The sequence below is a fragment of the Narcine bancroftii genome, chromosome 13 (assembly GCF_036971445.1).
Source record: "Narcine bancroftii isolate sNarBan1 chromosome 13, sNarBan1.hap1, whole genome shotgun sequence".
Taxonomy (NCBI): domain Eukaryota; kingdom Metazoa; phylum Chordata; class Chondrichthyes; order Torpediniformes; family Narcinidae; genus Narcine; species Narcine bancroftii.
Window position 1 is genome coordinate 35,370,482 of NC_091481.1, and position 14,428 is coordinate 35,384,909.

The 14,428-nt window shown below is 41.9% G+C and overlaps 1 protein-coding gene across 3 annotated transcripts in view; it reads right to left on the reverse strand.

Moving 5' to 3' along the window:
* ints13 (integrator complex subunit 13) overlaps positions 1-10,958 on the reverse strand; it is a 60,520-nt gene extending 49,562 nt beyond the window's left edge. Inside the window, exons 1-3 of one of the 3 annotated variants that reach the window (XM_069909658.1) lie at positions 10,264-10,953; positions 5,953-6,039; positions 1,211-1,285 (exon numbers count right to left, since the gene is read on the reverse strand). In XM_069909658.1, the coding sequence (XP_069765759.1) occupies positions 1,211-1,285; positions 5,953-6,039; positions 10,264-10,488 (387 nt within the window). In that variant the 5' untranslated portion in view covers positions 10,489-10,953. Of the gene's footprint in view, positions 1-1,210; positions 1,286-5,952; positions 6,040-10,263 lie in introns of all 3 variants that reach the window. The other 2 variants (XM_069909661.1, XM_069909659.1) reach the window with 2 other exon arrangements.
* Between the last annotated feature and the right edge of the window lie 3,470 nt (positions 10,959-14,428).

The following is a 14,428-nucleotide window of genomic DNA, read 5'->3' on the forward strand; positions in this document are numbered from 1 at the left end:
ATTTTTATTTGCATTATGAATAATTTCCAACTAAGAGATCTTAATTTTTCCCTCTTCCTTATATTGTTCCCATATATTTTGCACATAATATGTTGTATGTACCTAAGAAATTGCAGCAACTTTCATTGCATCTGTACATTGTACTTGCTTTTCTGAGAATACTTAACAATAATTAGCTGCGACTGAATTAATTGGTCACATCAATACTGTTTGTCATATTTTAGAAAAAATGTGAAGATTACAATGGGTCCACATGACAAAATGATTCCAGGGTAAAGAACTATAGCTACAAAGTTGGACAATAATTTGAGGCTGATCTTGGAGCAAAGCAGGTTGATCACAACTGATTTGAATAAACAGAGGGAAAATTTTCCCATTAACAGGTGGTGTAAGGACCAAGGAATCCTTTTACATATTGACAGTGGGAATAGAAAAAACATTTTTTTCTTCAGTTGGGATCTCAACTATTCTCGTAAGCACTGAATCAGTCTTGAAAACAAAATTGTATAGGCACCTGACAGACAGTAACTTGCAGGGGAATGCAAATGATGGGGGGGAGGGTAATCATCAAGAGTCAAGAATAATTAGATGGGCCAAATGGCCTCCCAGCCATAATAATTCCGTGATTCGAATTCCATTTTATCCCTCATTGGCCAATTTCATCATTATTTGCTATTATGGCCTTACTTGAAACTAACATATTCGATTCTCTAGTCTAGAAATTCATCCTTATGATAGAAATTGTATTTTCACTGAGAATACAAATTTGGAGTGATATTCTGAAAGGTAACTAAGCTAAAATGTGGAGCAAACACACTCATTTTTAATTCAGTGATACAATCATAGCATCTGCAGACTTTTTTGTTTCACTAGAGATTCATTACCAAGTTTCCAGGTTTGCAGTCTATACTTAAGGGTGGAGATCAAAATAGTCAAGTTAGGATCCAAGACAACTGAATTAACAGTGGTAACTGTAGAACTTAATTTCAAATAGTTAAATAAAAACATGGAATGGAAAAATTATGAAACCTGCAGTCCAAATAGCTTCTTTTATCAGGATTAAAAATAATTAAGTAAAATTAATTTTAAACAATTAGTGTTTTAAAGTCCCTTAAATATTAAGCACAAAAATTTAAGGTTATTGTCAAAGAAGCCAATTTCACTAAGAAGAATTTACTCCCCACTCCTAAATTTAAAACTTTTGCTTTACCTCTTGCAGGTTCTGTTCTTCTTGACCCCAGGAGTTCAGCGTGTGTGCTCTCGAGTCACTTACGATGAAATTCACCTGAAAGAAAATTCAAACCCATAAATTAAACTAAAACAAAAATCTGGAATGAATTTTAAAATGAATTAAGATTGTAAATTTTCATCAGAAATTAGGTAATATACTGCTACAATTCAAACATTTTTGTAAACAATAACTGTTAAACTTCTGAGCTGCATCTACAACGTTTTACTCACATTAAATAGATGGATTAACCAAAGAGGTCTTATTTTTTTTTTTACCATTAATGATCCATGGTCTCAGGCAGTGAGTACAATATTGTGTGGAAAGCATTAACTACATCATTCAATTCACATTGTGTAATGGAAATAATTTTAATAACAGGCACATCAGTTGACCATTTTCTTTTCTTTCTCCAAGGGTAAACAGAGTTCCTCTCCCTCACTTAGAGTGAATAATAAAGCAGAAATCTCATCCCAAATGAGGGTAATTTTGCTAACAATAAGCTGCTAGAGAAGCTCAATGCATCCGGCAACATCTATGAGTAGAAATGGTCACATAACATTTCAGATCAAGACCCAAAACATTGTTTACTCAAGATTCTTACATCTGCAGTTCTTTGGGGTTTGTTTTTAAAAAAAAGTTTTGCTGCTTTAAATTGTCTCCTGCAGTTATATCACGATTCAAATTAGATTCCACACATCTATATGTTGAACTTAAGTGGATCTTGAAGGCGTTTCTCTTCATTGGGATACCGCACCATACCACAATGTGGGTGAACACAAGAGAAAGTGTTTAATCAGAGGAACATCAGGAGCTATCCAAAGCTTTCTTAACAAGAAACCACATGGAACTTTTTGGCCACGTAGGAAGAATATACTGGCACAATTCATGAACTTCTCCACATCAGTTACTAATCCATGCACAAAGCTTATTAAAGACAGTTTTTCTCATTATTAAAACTATTATTTATTATGAATTTAAACAAATATTTGTCAACTCTAAAAAGTATCTTAACGAATTATGGTGTAGTGGTTATGTTATTGGACCGATAATTCTCAGGATTAGCCTAACATGGTGTACTAACCACTACTTCAAGGGGAACTCATTTTTATATTCTCAGAGAAACTAGAAATCACCAAAAATGATTCCCAAATCCTGCCAATGAATTAGAAGCGGTAGTTCTGATTGAGTTTTACAAAGTGTTCACGGTATATCATTCCTCAATTATAGATCCAACATTCATTTCTTGGAATCATCACCCACGACATTGCAGTGCATATACTGCACGTAGAAATAATTATTTTATCTCTATTGCATTGCTCATAATAGAAAAAAAAATTGTCCTTCAGTTTAAGGTTAAGAATTGGCTAAAGGCAGTAGAAATCCCTTGTATTTACAAAGAAATAAATCATGTGCATCAACATCAAAATTAAGTTTTAAAAAAGACTACACAATGCAACTAAACCTTTGCATTCAATAACTTCTAACCTTCAAGGAAAAGTTGGATAATATGCATACAATTTTGTTTTTAAAAAGTGAATTTCCACAGCAACATTAAAAGTTGCTTCCAGCAGTTATGTAATAGGCAACAAACCTATTTGAAACCAATACAGGACACCATCAACTAGCTTAAATGCATATTTTTAACAAAAAACATCTTCAAAAAAGTTACTCTTTTTGTAATGCATTTTAGAGTTTATAGGGCCACCACTTTGGTGGTGAAGATTCGGATTCTTTTATTGCAGCTAGTGAAGTGTAGGTCCTGCAGAGAGATGAAAGGGAATTTCATTATAGTGTCTATTTGTGGGAATGAGATTTGACTTCGAACTCAAGATAGTGCAAGACTTGGAGGGAAATTTGCAAGAATCGGTGTTCTCTTGTGAATGTGGATGATAGGTATTGAAGCTGCAAAAGGTTGTGTTGACATGTTCAAGTACAGCTCAAAGACAAAATAAACAGCAGGAAGTAAGAGACCGGGAAAGATCATGGCGGTCAATTGGCAGTGTCAAATAGGCTGCTTTGTTCTGGATGGCACAAGCTTTCATTCAAGTGCAGCATATTCCATACTTGGAGATGCTGGAAAAGATTTGGTGAGAGTAATTTGTTCTTTTTACCACAGTGGTTACATACTGCAGTAATGATTACTGATGACTAAAGTTATTCATGGCAAGATATTAACAAATTTAACCGAGAGGAGGCTCAATTCTCTTTCACTTTCAATAATTACTGGCTGGTACTCAAATGATGCAAAATGTTATTTGCTACTTATCAATCGAATTACATGCTATGTACAGACATAAGCAGTCTTATCCTTTGAGGAGCTGCAATTAATTGAACAAAGGGCAATCATCAGTAAATATCTGGTAGGAGACTGATGCCACAACTGGTGGAGGACAACAGCTGAGAAGTTCAACCAGTGATGCCCTGCAGCTGAGCAGGGCATCTTCCTTATGAGCTAATTTTGACTCCATTCAAAGGAAAGTTTTTTCCATTCATTTTTTTTGGCTACTATTTTGGACATGCGGCCACGACGTTAAAGGCAACTGCTCCCACCTCTCCATTTTGGTCAAAAGTTGTAAAATACCTTAATCAAGTAGTAAAGATGGAATAACCTGAGCATCAAGAAGAAAGTGGATTGAAAAGCTGAAGTGATCCTGCAATTTATGGATAGAATACACATCTGGAAATTGTCCAACTTAGCACCGACATACCAGTGCTGGGATTATACCAGAACAATCTGGCCAGAAGCATCACTAATGCTGAAACATAAGAATTTGCTATTTCAGCCCTGATATTATCGAGGCTCGTATGCTTTGCCACATAGTTTGGTGAGCAATTTCACAGTATCATACAAAATGAATCAAGTAGCCTGGTTTCCTTAATTCTATAAACTACACTTGGCAAGTCTAAACATACAATTCCAAACATTTCCCTTTTAGTTTTTTGGTCTTCACATGCTGCATTTTGTCATCTTTTGAGATTGAGGTCATTCATGGAGGGTCCTCCTTCTTTACTACTTTATTTGTTGTGAACCTTTAGAGCTTAAACTGATTCTCTGGTTGTGGATTTGCTTTCTTGTCTACAGAACATTGCTATTTAGCACATGGAATGAGATGTAGTCTGGCCTTTAATATGTGCATAATTCTGCTCCCAGCACGTTCGCTTTGATCTACAATCAGCTCTGCACTGCTGTCAAATGTTGGTGGGAGGGATATACCACAGGTTAGAGAACTTGCTGTCAAGGTAGAGCAAGAAATACAAGGACTGTGATGGAACACAATTCTCCTGCTGCTGTTGACCCATTGAGTCTGCTTTAAATCTATCCTTTGAAACTTAGTTGGACCATATGACATGGAGGATGTCCTTAGAGTGAATTTTTTTTTTGACTCCAGTAAGATCCTTTTACCTGCCAGTGGTACAGGCCACATGCGGATCTAGTAACAAAAGATCTTGAACCATTGGCCAGTTACATTAATGCAATACATAAGCCAGTTGCTTGCCTAGTCTGTGGGACTAGAATTTTGACATAGTCATCGATTGTGCACTGGCCATTCCTACGGTATCAAGGACAGATGGAGCTACAACAGGTGGAATAAAAATTAGGTCTAACAGGTTTCTAACCTCATGATGTTTCTCTCATCACTTGCTATAAAGTCTGCAGCAATGCTTTTGAAAGCTCAGCCCATTGTCAACGAATTCCCCTCTCCCATTCAGAGCATTTCTGTGCTGTAATTTCCAAAAAAATTGTTCACTCTCAAGCAATTGTGATCCATCAGATGGAAGATGAAGTAGATGGTAATTAGCAAAATAATTTGCCTTGCCCTACTTAACCTGATGCTTCAATGGACCCCAACTCCCATAACCATTTTCAGCATTGTCATCTCTAGTGACTTGACTTGCCAGTGGCATCCCGAGTTGGCAATGAAGAAATTGAGAAAGTAATGAAAGGGCTTCATTTTGTTTAATGCAGTACTGAAATATCTTTTATAACAATTTCATAATCATCAATATTGATATGCTTTTGTCACTGCAGAGATAATTCATGGCTTGGCTTTGCAAATGGAGATTTTGGAAGGGGGCTGTCCATATCTGCTGCAGGCTCGCTGGTGGCTGATGAGGCCAATGCGGGACAGACTTTCCCGGCCGCAGCAGCTGCAGGGAAATTCTGTTCTGGATTTGGTGCTGTTGTATCACGGTTCTTCCTCCGTCTCCTTTTGTCCTCAAGGCCAGCCCTGCATGCGTTTTCAAAGGATGAATGATTCACTATGGCGGGATTTGAATTTGTGTGTCCATATCATTAATGTAGGATTCTGGATTACTAATCCAGTAACATAACCACTATGCTACATTACCCTCAAATTATCTTCAGATGGGCATTTGTTTTGTAATTACATTTGCCTGATATTTGGGTCCAAAACTGGATTTGACATAAACAGAAGGCAGGCATCAGCAGTTACAATTTTTGTCTTCATTAGAACTATATATTGGACATGTGTTTTAGGTAACTGAAATATTTCCCTCTGGTTTGCATCCCATCTATGTCACCAATAAACCTTCCTTGAAAAAATGCCTGATTACAAATTACAAATACTACAAACAATACTGAGCACTCTTCAAGGCTCTAGAATAGATTCTAGATCCTATTGTTTCCACTGTTATTTATTCTTTATCAATTCAGTATACAGCAAAAAAAAAGTCTCAATGGAACATTTATTTTTACTTACCCTGGTTGCACCCATTAATTGCTTTGGAGCAACTGTTAGCAGCCTTTGGTCACCAGATGTTGACATCATGCTGCTTAATGTTGCTGGCTGAGATACACAGGGAAATTAAATAGAACAACATATTTTACACACGATTTGTAATACGCATCTTCAAAATGGAATGCCAACATTCCAAGAAGCACACATAGTCCAAAGCTTATTGGGGTACGGTAGACTACCATTTACCCTGTTGTATTCTTACCCGATCAATGCATCTCACTATTTTTCCCCCTTAGCTCTGTAATTTCTTTTTCTCAATTATTTGCAAATTTCCTTAAACCATTAAATGTCTCTCCCCACCCCTACATATTTTTTTTATTGATTTTTCACAAATAAACATGCATGTATAAAAGATTTATGGAATGCACAATAAAAATGGCAAATTACATAACTCAACAAAATATAATCAAAATATTATGGAAATAATTCAAGAATGATCCCCACAGCATTTGAAACTTTATATTTGAGTTATCAATTGAGTAGTGGATCTTTTCTAAATTTAAACAGGACATAATGTCCCTCATCCATTGAACATGAGTGGGCGGGGCAGTAACCTTCCATCTAAACAGTATCCAGTGTCTGGCCAAAAGAGAGGCAAAAGATATTTAATTGGAGTTAAAAGAACATCACCCTCTCCAAAAAGGGCAACCAAAGGATGAGGCTCGAAATTTACCTTAATGATTAAATATAAAGTTTGAAATGCATCCCTGCAGAATTTTTTAAGGCTAGGACATGTCCAGAACATATGAATTAAATAAGCCTTTCCTCTTACATTTATCCCTACATATTATTAACATCTTCATAATTCTTCTTGGGCTCTGTTGGTCATGATTGACTATGGGTATTACACCTCTGGTAGTCACTGGTTTGTTTAGCAGCGTTGACTGTGGCTATGGAGGCTGATCCTGGAATGGCAGGCTCTGCCACAGTTGCTGTTGTCTGCTGTGCTCTTCGCTTAGCTCTCCGCTCCTCACACTGACTCAAGATAACTCTTTTGCCTTGCTCTAGATGCTGATGAAGAATACCTCACCATTTGTTGCTGTATCCTGCCAGCGCTCTGTGCTGATTTTTAAGGCTTTCATGTTGTGCTTGCAGAGGTCCTTGGAGCGAAGCAGGGGTCCATCAACGTTCCTTTTGCCTATTCCTAGTTCTCCGCAGAGGATGTCCTTTGCCAGTCTACCCTCCTTCCTGCAACAGATGTGGCCCAACCAGTGCAGTCTGCATTGTCTTAAAAGTGTGAACATTGTGGAAAGTCCATTGTGGGAGAGGACCTCAGAATTTGGGAAAGTCTCTCCAGATGATTCCAAGGATGTGGCAAAGGCTGTACAGGTGAAAACTATTGAGTTTCCTTTCCGACTTGGAGTAGGTGGTCCATGTCTTGCCTCCATACGGGAGGGTGCCGATAACACATGCATTATACACAGCAGTCTTGGTCTTTGCAGCAAGTTTCTGATTCTCCCAGACCTGCAAGGAGAGTCGAGCAAGGATTGATACTGCTCTGCCGATACGCCTATTGATTTCAGCATCAAGGGAGAGGGTGTCGCTAGTGGTTGACCTCAAGTATATGAAATCGTGGACCACTTCTAGATCGTAGTTGTCGATGGTAATGACTGGTGTCTCTTCTACGTTCTGGGAAAGGACATTTGTTTTCTTTAGTCTAATGATAAGTCCAAAGTCCTTGCATGCCTTAGAGAAGTTGTCCATGAGAGTTTGCAGTTGCTGCTTAGTTATAGCAGCATCATTGGCAAAGAGCATATTGTGTAGTAAGATCTTTTGCACCTTTGTACTTGCTCTCAGGCGCACAGGATTGAACAGCCGCCCTTCAGACCTGGAGTGCACGTAGGTGCCTTCTGTTGACGTCCCAAGTGTGTGCTTCAATGGCAGAGAGAAGAAGATGCCAAATAATGTTGGGGCCAACATGCATCCTTGTTTTACTTCACTATAAATAGTGAATGGTTCTGATGAGCTGCTATCGTACTGAACAGTAGCCCTTATGTCGTCATGGAATGACGATGATATTATGGAGTTTCGGGGGACAATCAATCTTGGGAAGAATTTGAAAGAGCCCATCCCTGCTAACAAGGTCGAATGCCTTGATCAAGTCTATGAAAGCGACCTAGTGGGATCTCTGTTGTTCCCTGCACTTCTCTTGGTGTTGATGGAGTGAGAATCATGTCGACAGTTGATCTCCCTGCACTGAAACCACATTGAGACAGGGTAGACTTGTTCTGCCAGAGGCTGTAGATGGGCAAAGATTTTGTCAACAATACTCAGGAGGGAGATTCCCTCCTGTTGCAGTCACTCCTATCACCCCCGTTCTGGTACAAGTGATGATTTTGGAGTCACACATATCCTGTGGTACAGCTCCTTCCTTCCAGTACTGATGGAGGACCTCATGTAAAGCTTGGATGAGTGAGCTCTTGCAGTTTTTTTTTTAAATCATGTCTGGAGGGATTCCATCATTGCCAGACTGTCAACTGCCTTGATAAGACCTCAATGGTTGGTTCGGAGTCATCCATGACTGCTAGAATTAAAGAGGTCTATCCTCTCTTACATTTACCTCTACATATTTTTAACACCTTCATAATTAACACTGTTAACTTAAATCTACTTTGCTTCAGGAAGATCAATCCTGGCCTATCATTCCTTTCTAACTAACAGTTTAAACATGAGCAATATTATTAGTAGTAACTTGTTAATATCCTACAAGAGGCAGAGTTGTGAACCTCGTTTGTACACTTGTGAGCACAGCTTTCAATAGTAACACTGCACAGAATAGTAACACCAAATTGAGGTTGCAAAACATTCTGCGCCATCTAAGAATCCGGTCATAAAAAACATTTTTGAAAGTCATGAGCAGTGCTAAAGGAAGAACAGCAGAATATATTTTAACGTGCATTAAGATTACCACATAGTTTTATTGTTTAAACATCTTATTGGTAGTTATTTAAATGACCCACACTCTGCGGAAAATATAGAAATAAAATGTACAAATTAATTCCTCATATATTTTAGCCATCGGCAGGGCTATTATTCTGTACCAAATATCACTCCAGAGTTAACCACCCCTCAGCTTTCAAACTACATATTATTTCTCATTTTTAAGACAGTCCAACATTTAAGCCTTTGTAAATTATGAATAATAATGAAGAGCTGTTCTAAACAATAAATGCCAAACTACTGACTCTGATATTTCACAGTACACTGATGCATCATTTTTCCATAGCTGTGGATCTCATAACATGATTGCTGCCAAGATTGAGTAATTTTTTCCACAGAGTTGGTTGTGTATTCAGAGATTTGTACTTTTGAAATAATTCCTCATCAGTATCCTTAGAGCTGAATGGATTCCACCACACAGGTCAATCTTTGCTCTCCCCACCAGGTCATACCAAAGTTTGATTGACGAGCATTGTCTCAATGCTGCCCAGACCACAGTACTCATTTCACAAACTGTTCTGCCCCTAACCAGCTTGCCACTTACTCTCCAGTCCCCAGCTCCCAGTATCCTAACACCTTCTCCCTCCCTCTCCAGATATTTAGACCCCATCACGGCCCTCTTCACCCTGACGTTGCCACAACCCAAACTCTATCCCCAACCCCCACACTTCCTTATCTCAGACTCTCTCTGAACCCTCCCCCACCCCACGATTCCATATCCTGGACTCCCTTTGATCCCCCAAGCTCCCGTATCCTGGACTCCCTCTGATCCCCTACGGCTCCCGCATCCCGGATTCCCTCTGATCCCTTACGCTTCCGCATCCCAGATTCCCTTATCCACCCCATTTTCCTTATCTCAGGCTCAACCACATTCTGCTCCCTCTCCCTGGCTCAGACCACACTCCTTCATCCCAGACCCCATTCTCCACTCCTCACGATCCCTCATCCTAGTCTCCCTTCTCCACCTCCTAAGCTCCCTCATCCAGACCTCATTCTCACTCCCTCATTCCAGACCCCGTTCTCCCTCATCCCAGAGCCCTTCCTCCACTCCCCGCGCTCCCTTATCCCAGACCCCGTTCTCCACTCTCTGCGCTCCCTCATCCCAGAGCCCCTCCTCCATATCCCCACGCTCCCTCATCGAAGACTCCAGTCTCCACTCCCCGCGGTCCCTCATCCCAGATCTCCTCTTCCATGCCCCCACGCTCCCTCATTCCAGACCCCGTTCTTCACTCCCCGCGCTCCCTCATCCCAGACCCCATTCTCCACACCACCCCCCCACCCCCCCCGACTCCAGCTGGCATCTGCGGCAGTTCGGTGGCGGGTTCCCCTCACCAGTTTCCTCGCCGGGAAGATGTCGTACATGATGCGGCAGTACTCCATGGCCGACTCCACGGCGCAGGTCCACAGCGACTTGGCGATGGGGGCGAGCGGGATGATGCCTGGGGCGCGGTTCTTGGTGAACATGTCGAACTCCACCGTCTGGCGGCAGGACTCGGCCATGTACGGGCAGTGGTCCACCACGAACACCGTCTTGTGCGCCTCGGAGAACAGCTTCATCTTGAACCAAGGCTCCGCTCGGCGCTCAGGCCGCCATCAGCTCCCGTCCAACCGCAGCGGTCGCCGGGCAACCCTCGAGCATGACGGGAGCACTTCCGCTCGGCCATCCAAGATGGCGGACGGCAGGCGGTGCGACTCAAGTCCGCAGTGTGCGGGTCGGGAGGGTGCCTGGCGACATTGCGCGGTCATGTGTGTAAGCGCGTGTCCTCCGGTGTGCATTGGAGCGCGTCACAGGTCGAGGACGCGCCTGGGTCGCTGTGCATGGCTGATGCCGTTGTTGAGGGGCGCGCATCAGAGATCTCCCAGTGACCACTCATCCCAATTCTCCATCCCATTCCTTTGTCGAAATATCTGTCCATGGTCTGTAGGCCCTACACGCCCAAATGGAGGATAGATTAAGGGGCAGAAAGGGCACTTAACTGTTAAATGCCGCGTGTGTGGCCATGTTTTCTCTCGTGCGCAGTTGGAGGACCGAGTCGAGCCCGCGGATTGAAGGGGAAGTGACGGCGGCGAACGAAGTGCCGGCTGGCACATGCGCAATGAGGGGGCAGGGCGAAGGCAGCCCACGCAGGTGAGCCTCCCCTTAACTTGTCCCGCCATCCCCACATTAGGGATTCTGACCCTGCGAGGCCTCCTTTTTGGTCAGTTGGAAATGGCCACCTTATGCCAGACTGAGACCACCTGTAAATTGGAGGAACAACACCTCATCTTCCATCTGGGCATCCTCCAATTAATATCGACTTTTCTGGCTTTTGTTAAAATTCCTACACCCCACCCCCTTGCTTTCTTCTTTCTCTCCCCATTGCTTGCTTCATTTCGCACAGGCATGGAAAATTCCACCTAAATCCTTATCACATCCAATTCTTCCCTCATTGTTTGAATCCTGAGACTTTCTGTTGAATCCTTCTTCTGCTTTTCTGATTTTTCATTGAAGAAGGGCTTAGGCCCAAAATGACGGCAATATATATTTGTCAAAAAGATGCTGTCACATTTGTGGCCCGAAATGTGAAGTTAATAAAACATTAAACACAAGTTTTATCAGGTAAACTTCTCAGTGTCTTTTTATTTTTCCAGTTTCCTTTGTTCTCCTGCTTGTGCTCTTATCTCTCTCTCATACCACGTGACTTCCGGTACATCTCATACATATTCATTATCATGACATCCCTCCTTTAATCAGAAATAAACTTTACCTTCACTTACCAATATCCCTCGGAAACCTACAAACATCTTAACTAATGGTAATACTATAACTCAACTACATAAAATTTACTTCCTACAGCACTCATACATGCACTTTATGATATAAGATTAAATACTGTCCCAAAGTTCTTATTAAAACTATGGCACAAAGTCTTCGTATCGTTTGGGCACTTTCCAGTTTCGTTTCGGCCTGCCTGTGATATTGTCGTCGCTTCTCGGTTGTTCACTCTCAGCGTCGGAAATACTGCTCGCCACGGCTTCGCATGTTTCTGGCACTCTAGTCACTTCATCAGGAGTGCTGGTAACTGCCTCTGGAACATCATCAGGTCTCTCAGTTTCAGAATCTCGTATTGGCCTTACCTCTTCGCTCGATGTATCTCTGGACTGGTACCTTTTTACACCTGATACATTTCTCTTATACAGGACTCCAGTCGGAGACTTGACTGTCACCAAGGTAATAAGGTGTGTCTAGCTTACCACCAGTTTCATGCCTCACTAGAAAATTATCTCCTGGCATGATGTCTGAGTACTTGGCTCCACGTTTCGAATCTGTGTACAGCTTTGCTGCACCTTTCTTTTCAGCATCGTGGTCCCTCATCTCCTGGTCGTCTCGTATTTCCTTTATTTCTGGCATTTTTGTGCGGATTTTTCTCCCAAAAAATGCTTCTGCAGGACTTTTTCCAGTGGTTGCACGAGGCGTTGCTCGATAGACAGCCACATAAGATAGCAATGCTTCTCGCCAATTTTGTCCTTCTGCGTGTGCAATCCTCAATCGTTCTTCAATGGACTGATTTTGTCTCTCTACTTCTCCGTTGGCTTGCAGCCATTTCGGAGTTACTTTATGATGGTGGATACCTGTGGTCCTCATGTATTCCGCAAATGTCTCTGAAATGAATTGTGGACCATTGTCAGAGTATAATGTAACAGGTAATCCATATCTTGCGAATATTTCTGCTAACGCTTGTATTGTTTTTTCAGTGGTTGTGGACTTCAACACCACGTACTCATAGTATCTGCTGTAGTAATCTATCACTACCATAATTGATTCACCCGTCGGTAAAGGTCCAAGAAAATCAACAGCTACGTCGATCCATGGTCCTGTCGGGAGTAGCGTACTCCGGATCGGTTCTGGCGGATTACTCCTAATTGTGATTTGACATCCGTGACAAGTTTTAACAAATTTCTCTGCGTCTTTATCACAACCTGGCCACCATACCTTGGTCCTGAGGTTTTGCTTGGTACCAACAATACCTAGGTGTCCTTCATGTGCTAAGGATACGATCTTCGGTCTCAATCTTTGCGGTATCACCAATCTGCAACCTCTCAATACACACTGTCCGATGCAACAAAGTTCGTCTCTAATGGGAATGTAAGCCTTGTGAGTACACTTGTCCCATTGTCCACTCTGTATGCATTCTCTTACTTCCATGAGTTCTGGATCACGTTCGGATTCTCTCTCGACTTCCTTCGTAGTCACAGCTTTCCAAATCTGCTGGCATAGGCAATGATTCTCGGTCCTCCATCATGCATCTGAACCAACACGGCTTCTAAACCAACTGGGCTGGCATCCGCTATGACTTTGGTTGATGCCACTGGATCGTAATATCCAAGAGTTTTTGCATCTGTCAGGCTTTGCTTCAGCGCTGTGAACGCTTTCTTCTGCTCAGATCCAAAATGAAAAGGTACACCTTTCCTGGTTAGTTTCCTTAGTGGTTCTGCCACTGTAGCGAAATTAGGAATGAACTTTGCACAAAAATTGACCAATCCCAGGAAACTCCTCACCTCTGTTGTGTTCTGAGGTGCACGTGCCTCTGCAATAGCTTTCACCTTGGCCTCTGCAGGGTTTAGTCCTTCCCGTTTAAGTCTGTGTCCCATGAAGTCCATTTCTGACACACCGAACTGGCCCTTGTTTCCATTCACGGTAAGGCCTGCCTCCTGTAGTCTAGATAGTACACGCCTCAACCGTTTGTCATGCTCTTCCTTCGTTGGTGCATGGACTATGATGTCGTCAGAAATGTTGGCAACTCCAGGAATGCCTTGAATCACTCGATGGATTTCATACTGGTAGATCTCCGAAGCTGCATTAATTCCAAATGATAGTCTCTTGTAACGATACAATCCACAGTGAGTCACAAATGTTGTTACATCTCGGGAACCTGGATCCAGCTCCAATTGATGATAGCCCCACTTCAGATCAATTTTTGAGAATACCTTGCTGGTAGTTAGTTCTTGAAGTATTTCCTCCACTGTTAGTATAGGGTGTCGTTCTCTAATTATAGCTTCATTGGCCATTCTCATGTCAACACATAGTCTTATGTCACCCTTTGGTTTGGGCACAATCACTACGGGACTGACCCATTGTGTCGAATGTTCCACCGGTTCAATAATGTCTTGTTCGATCAATTCTTTAATTTTGGCTTCGACTTTCCCACGAAGTCCAAACGGAGTTCGGCGCATTGGTTGTGCCTTGGGTTTGACCGTTTCATCTACCGCTAGCTTCAATTGTCGACCTTTCAGCTTTCCTACTCCTTGGAAGACTGCGGGGAATTCTTGCTTCATATCCTCGTATGACTGAATTGAATTGACACAAGCTCCAATATGAAGTATTGCCAGGTCTTGCGCTGTGCTTCTACTCAGCAATGGTTCTCCCCTCTCTTCTATGACCATAAACTCTGCTTCAGTGTACTTATCTCCAGCTTCAACAGTTGCAGTAAAACATCCAATGGTCTGCAATGGCTTA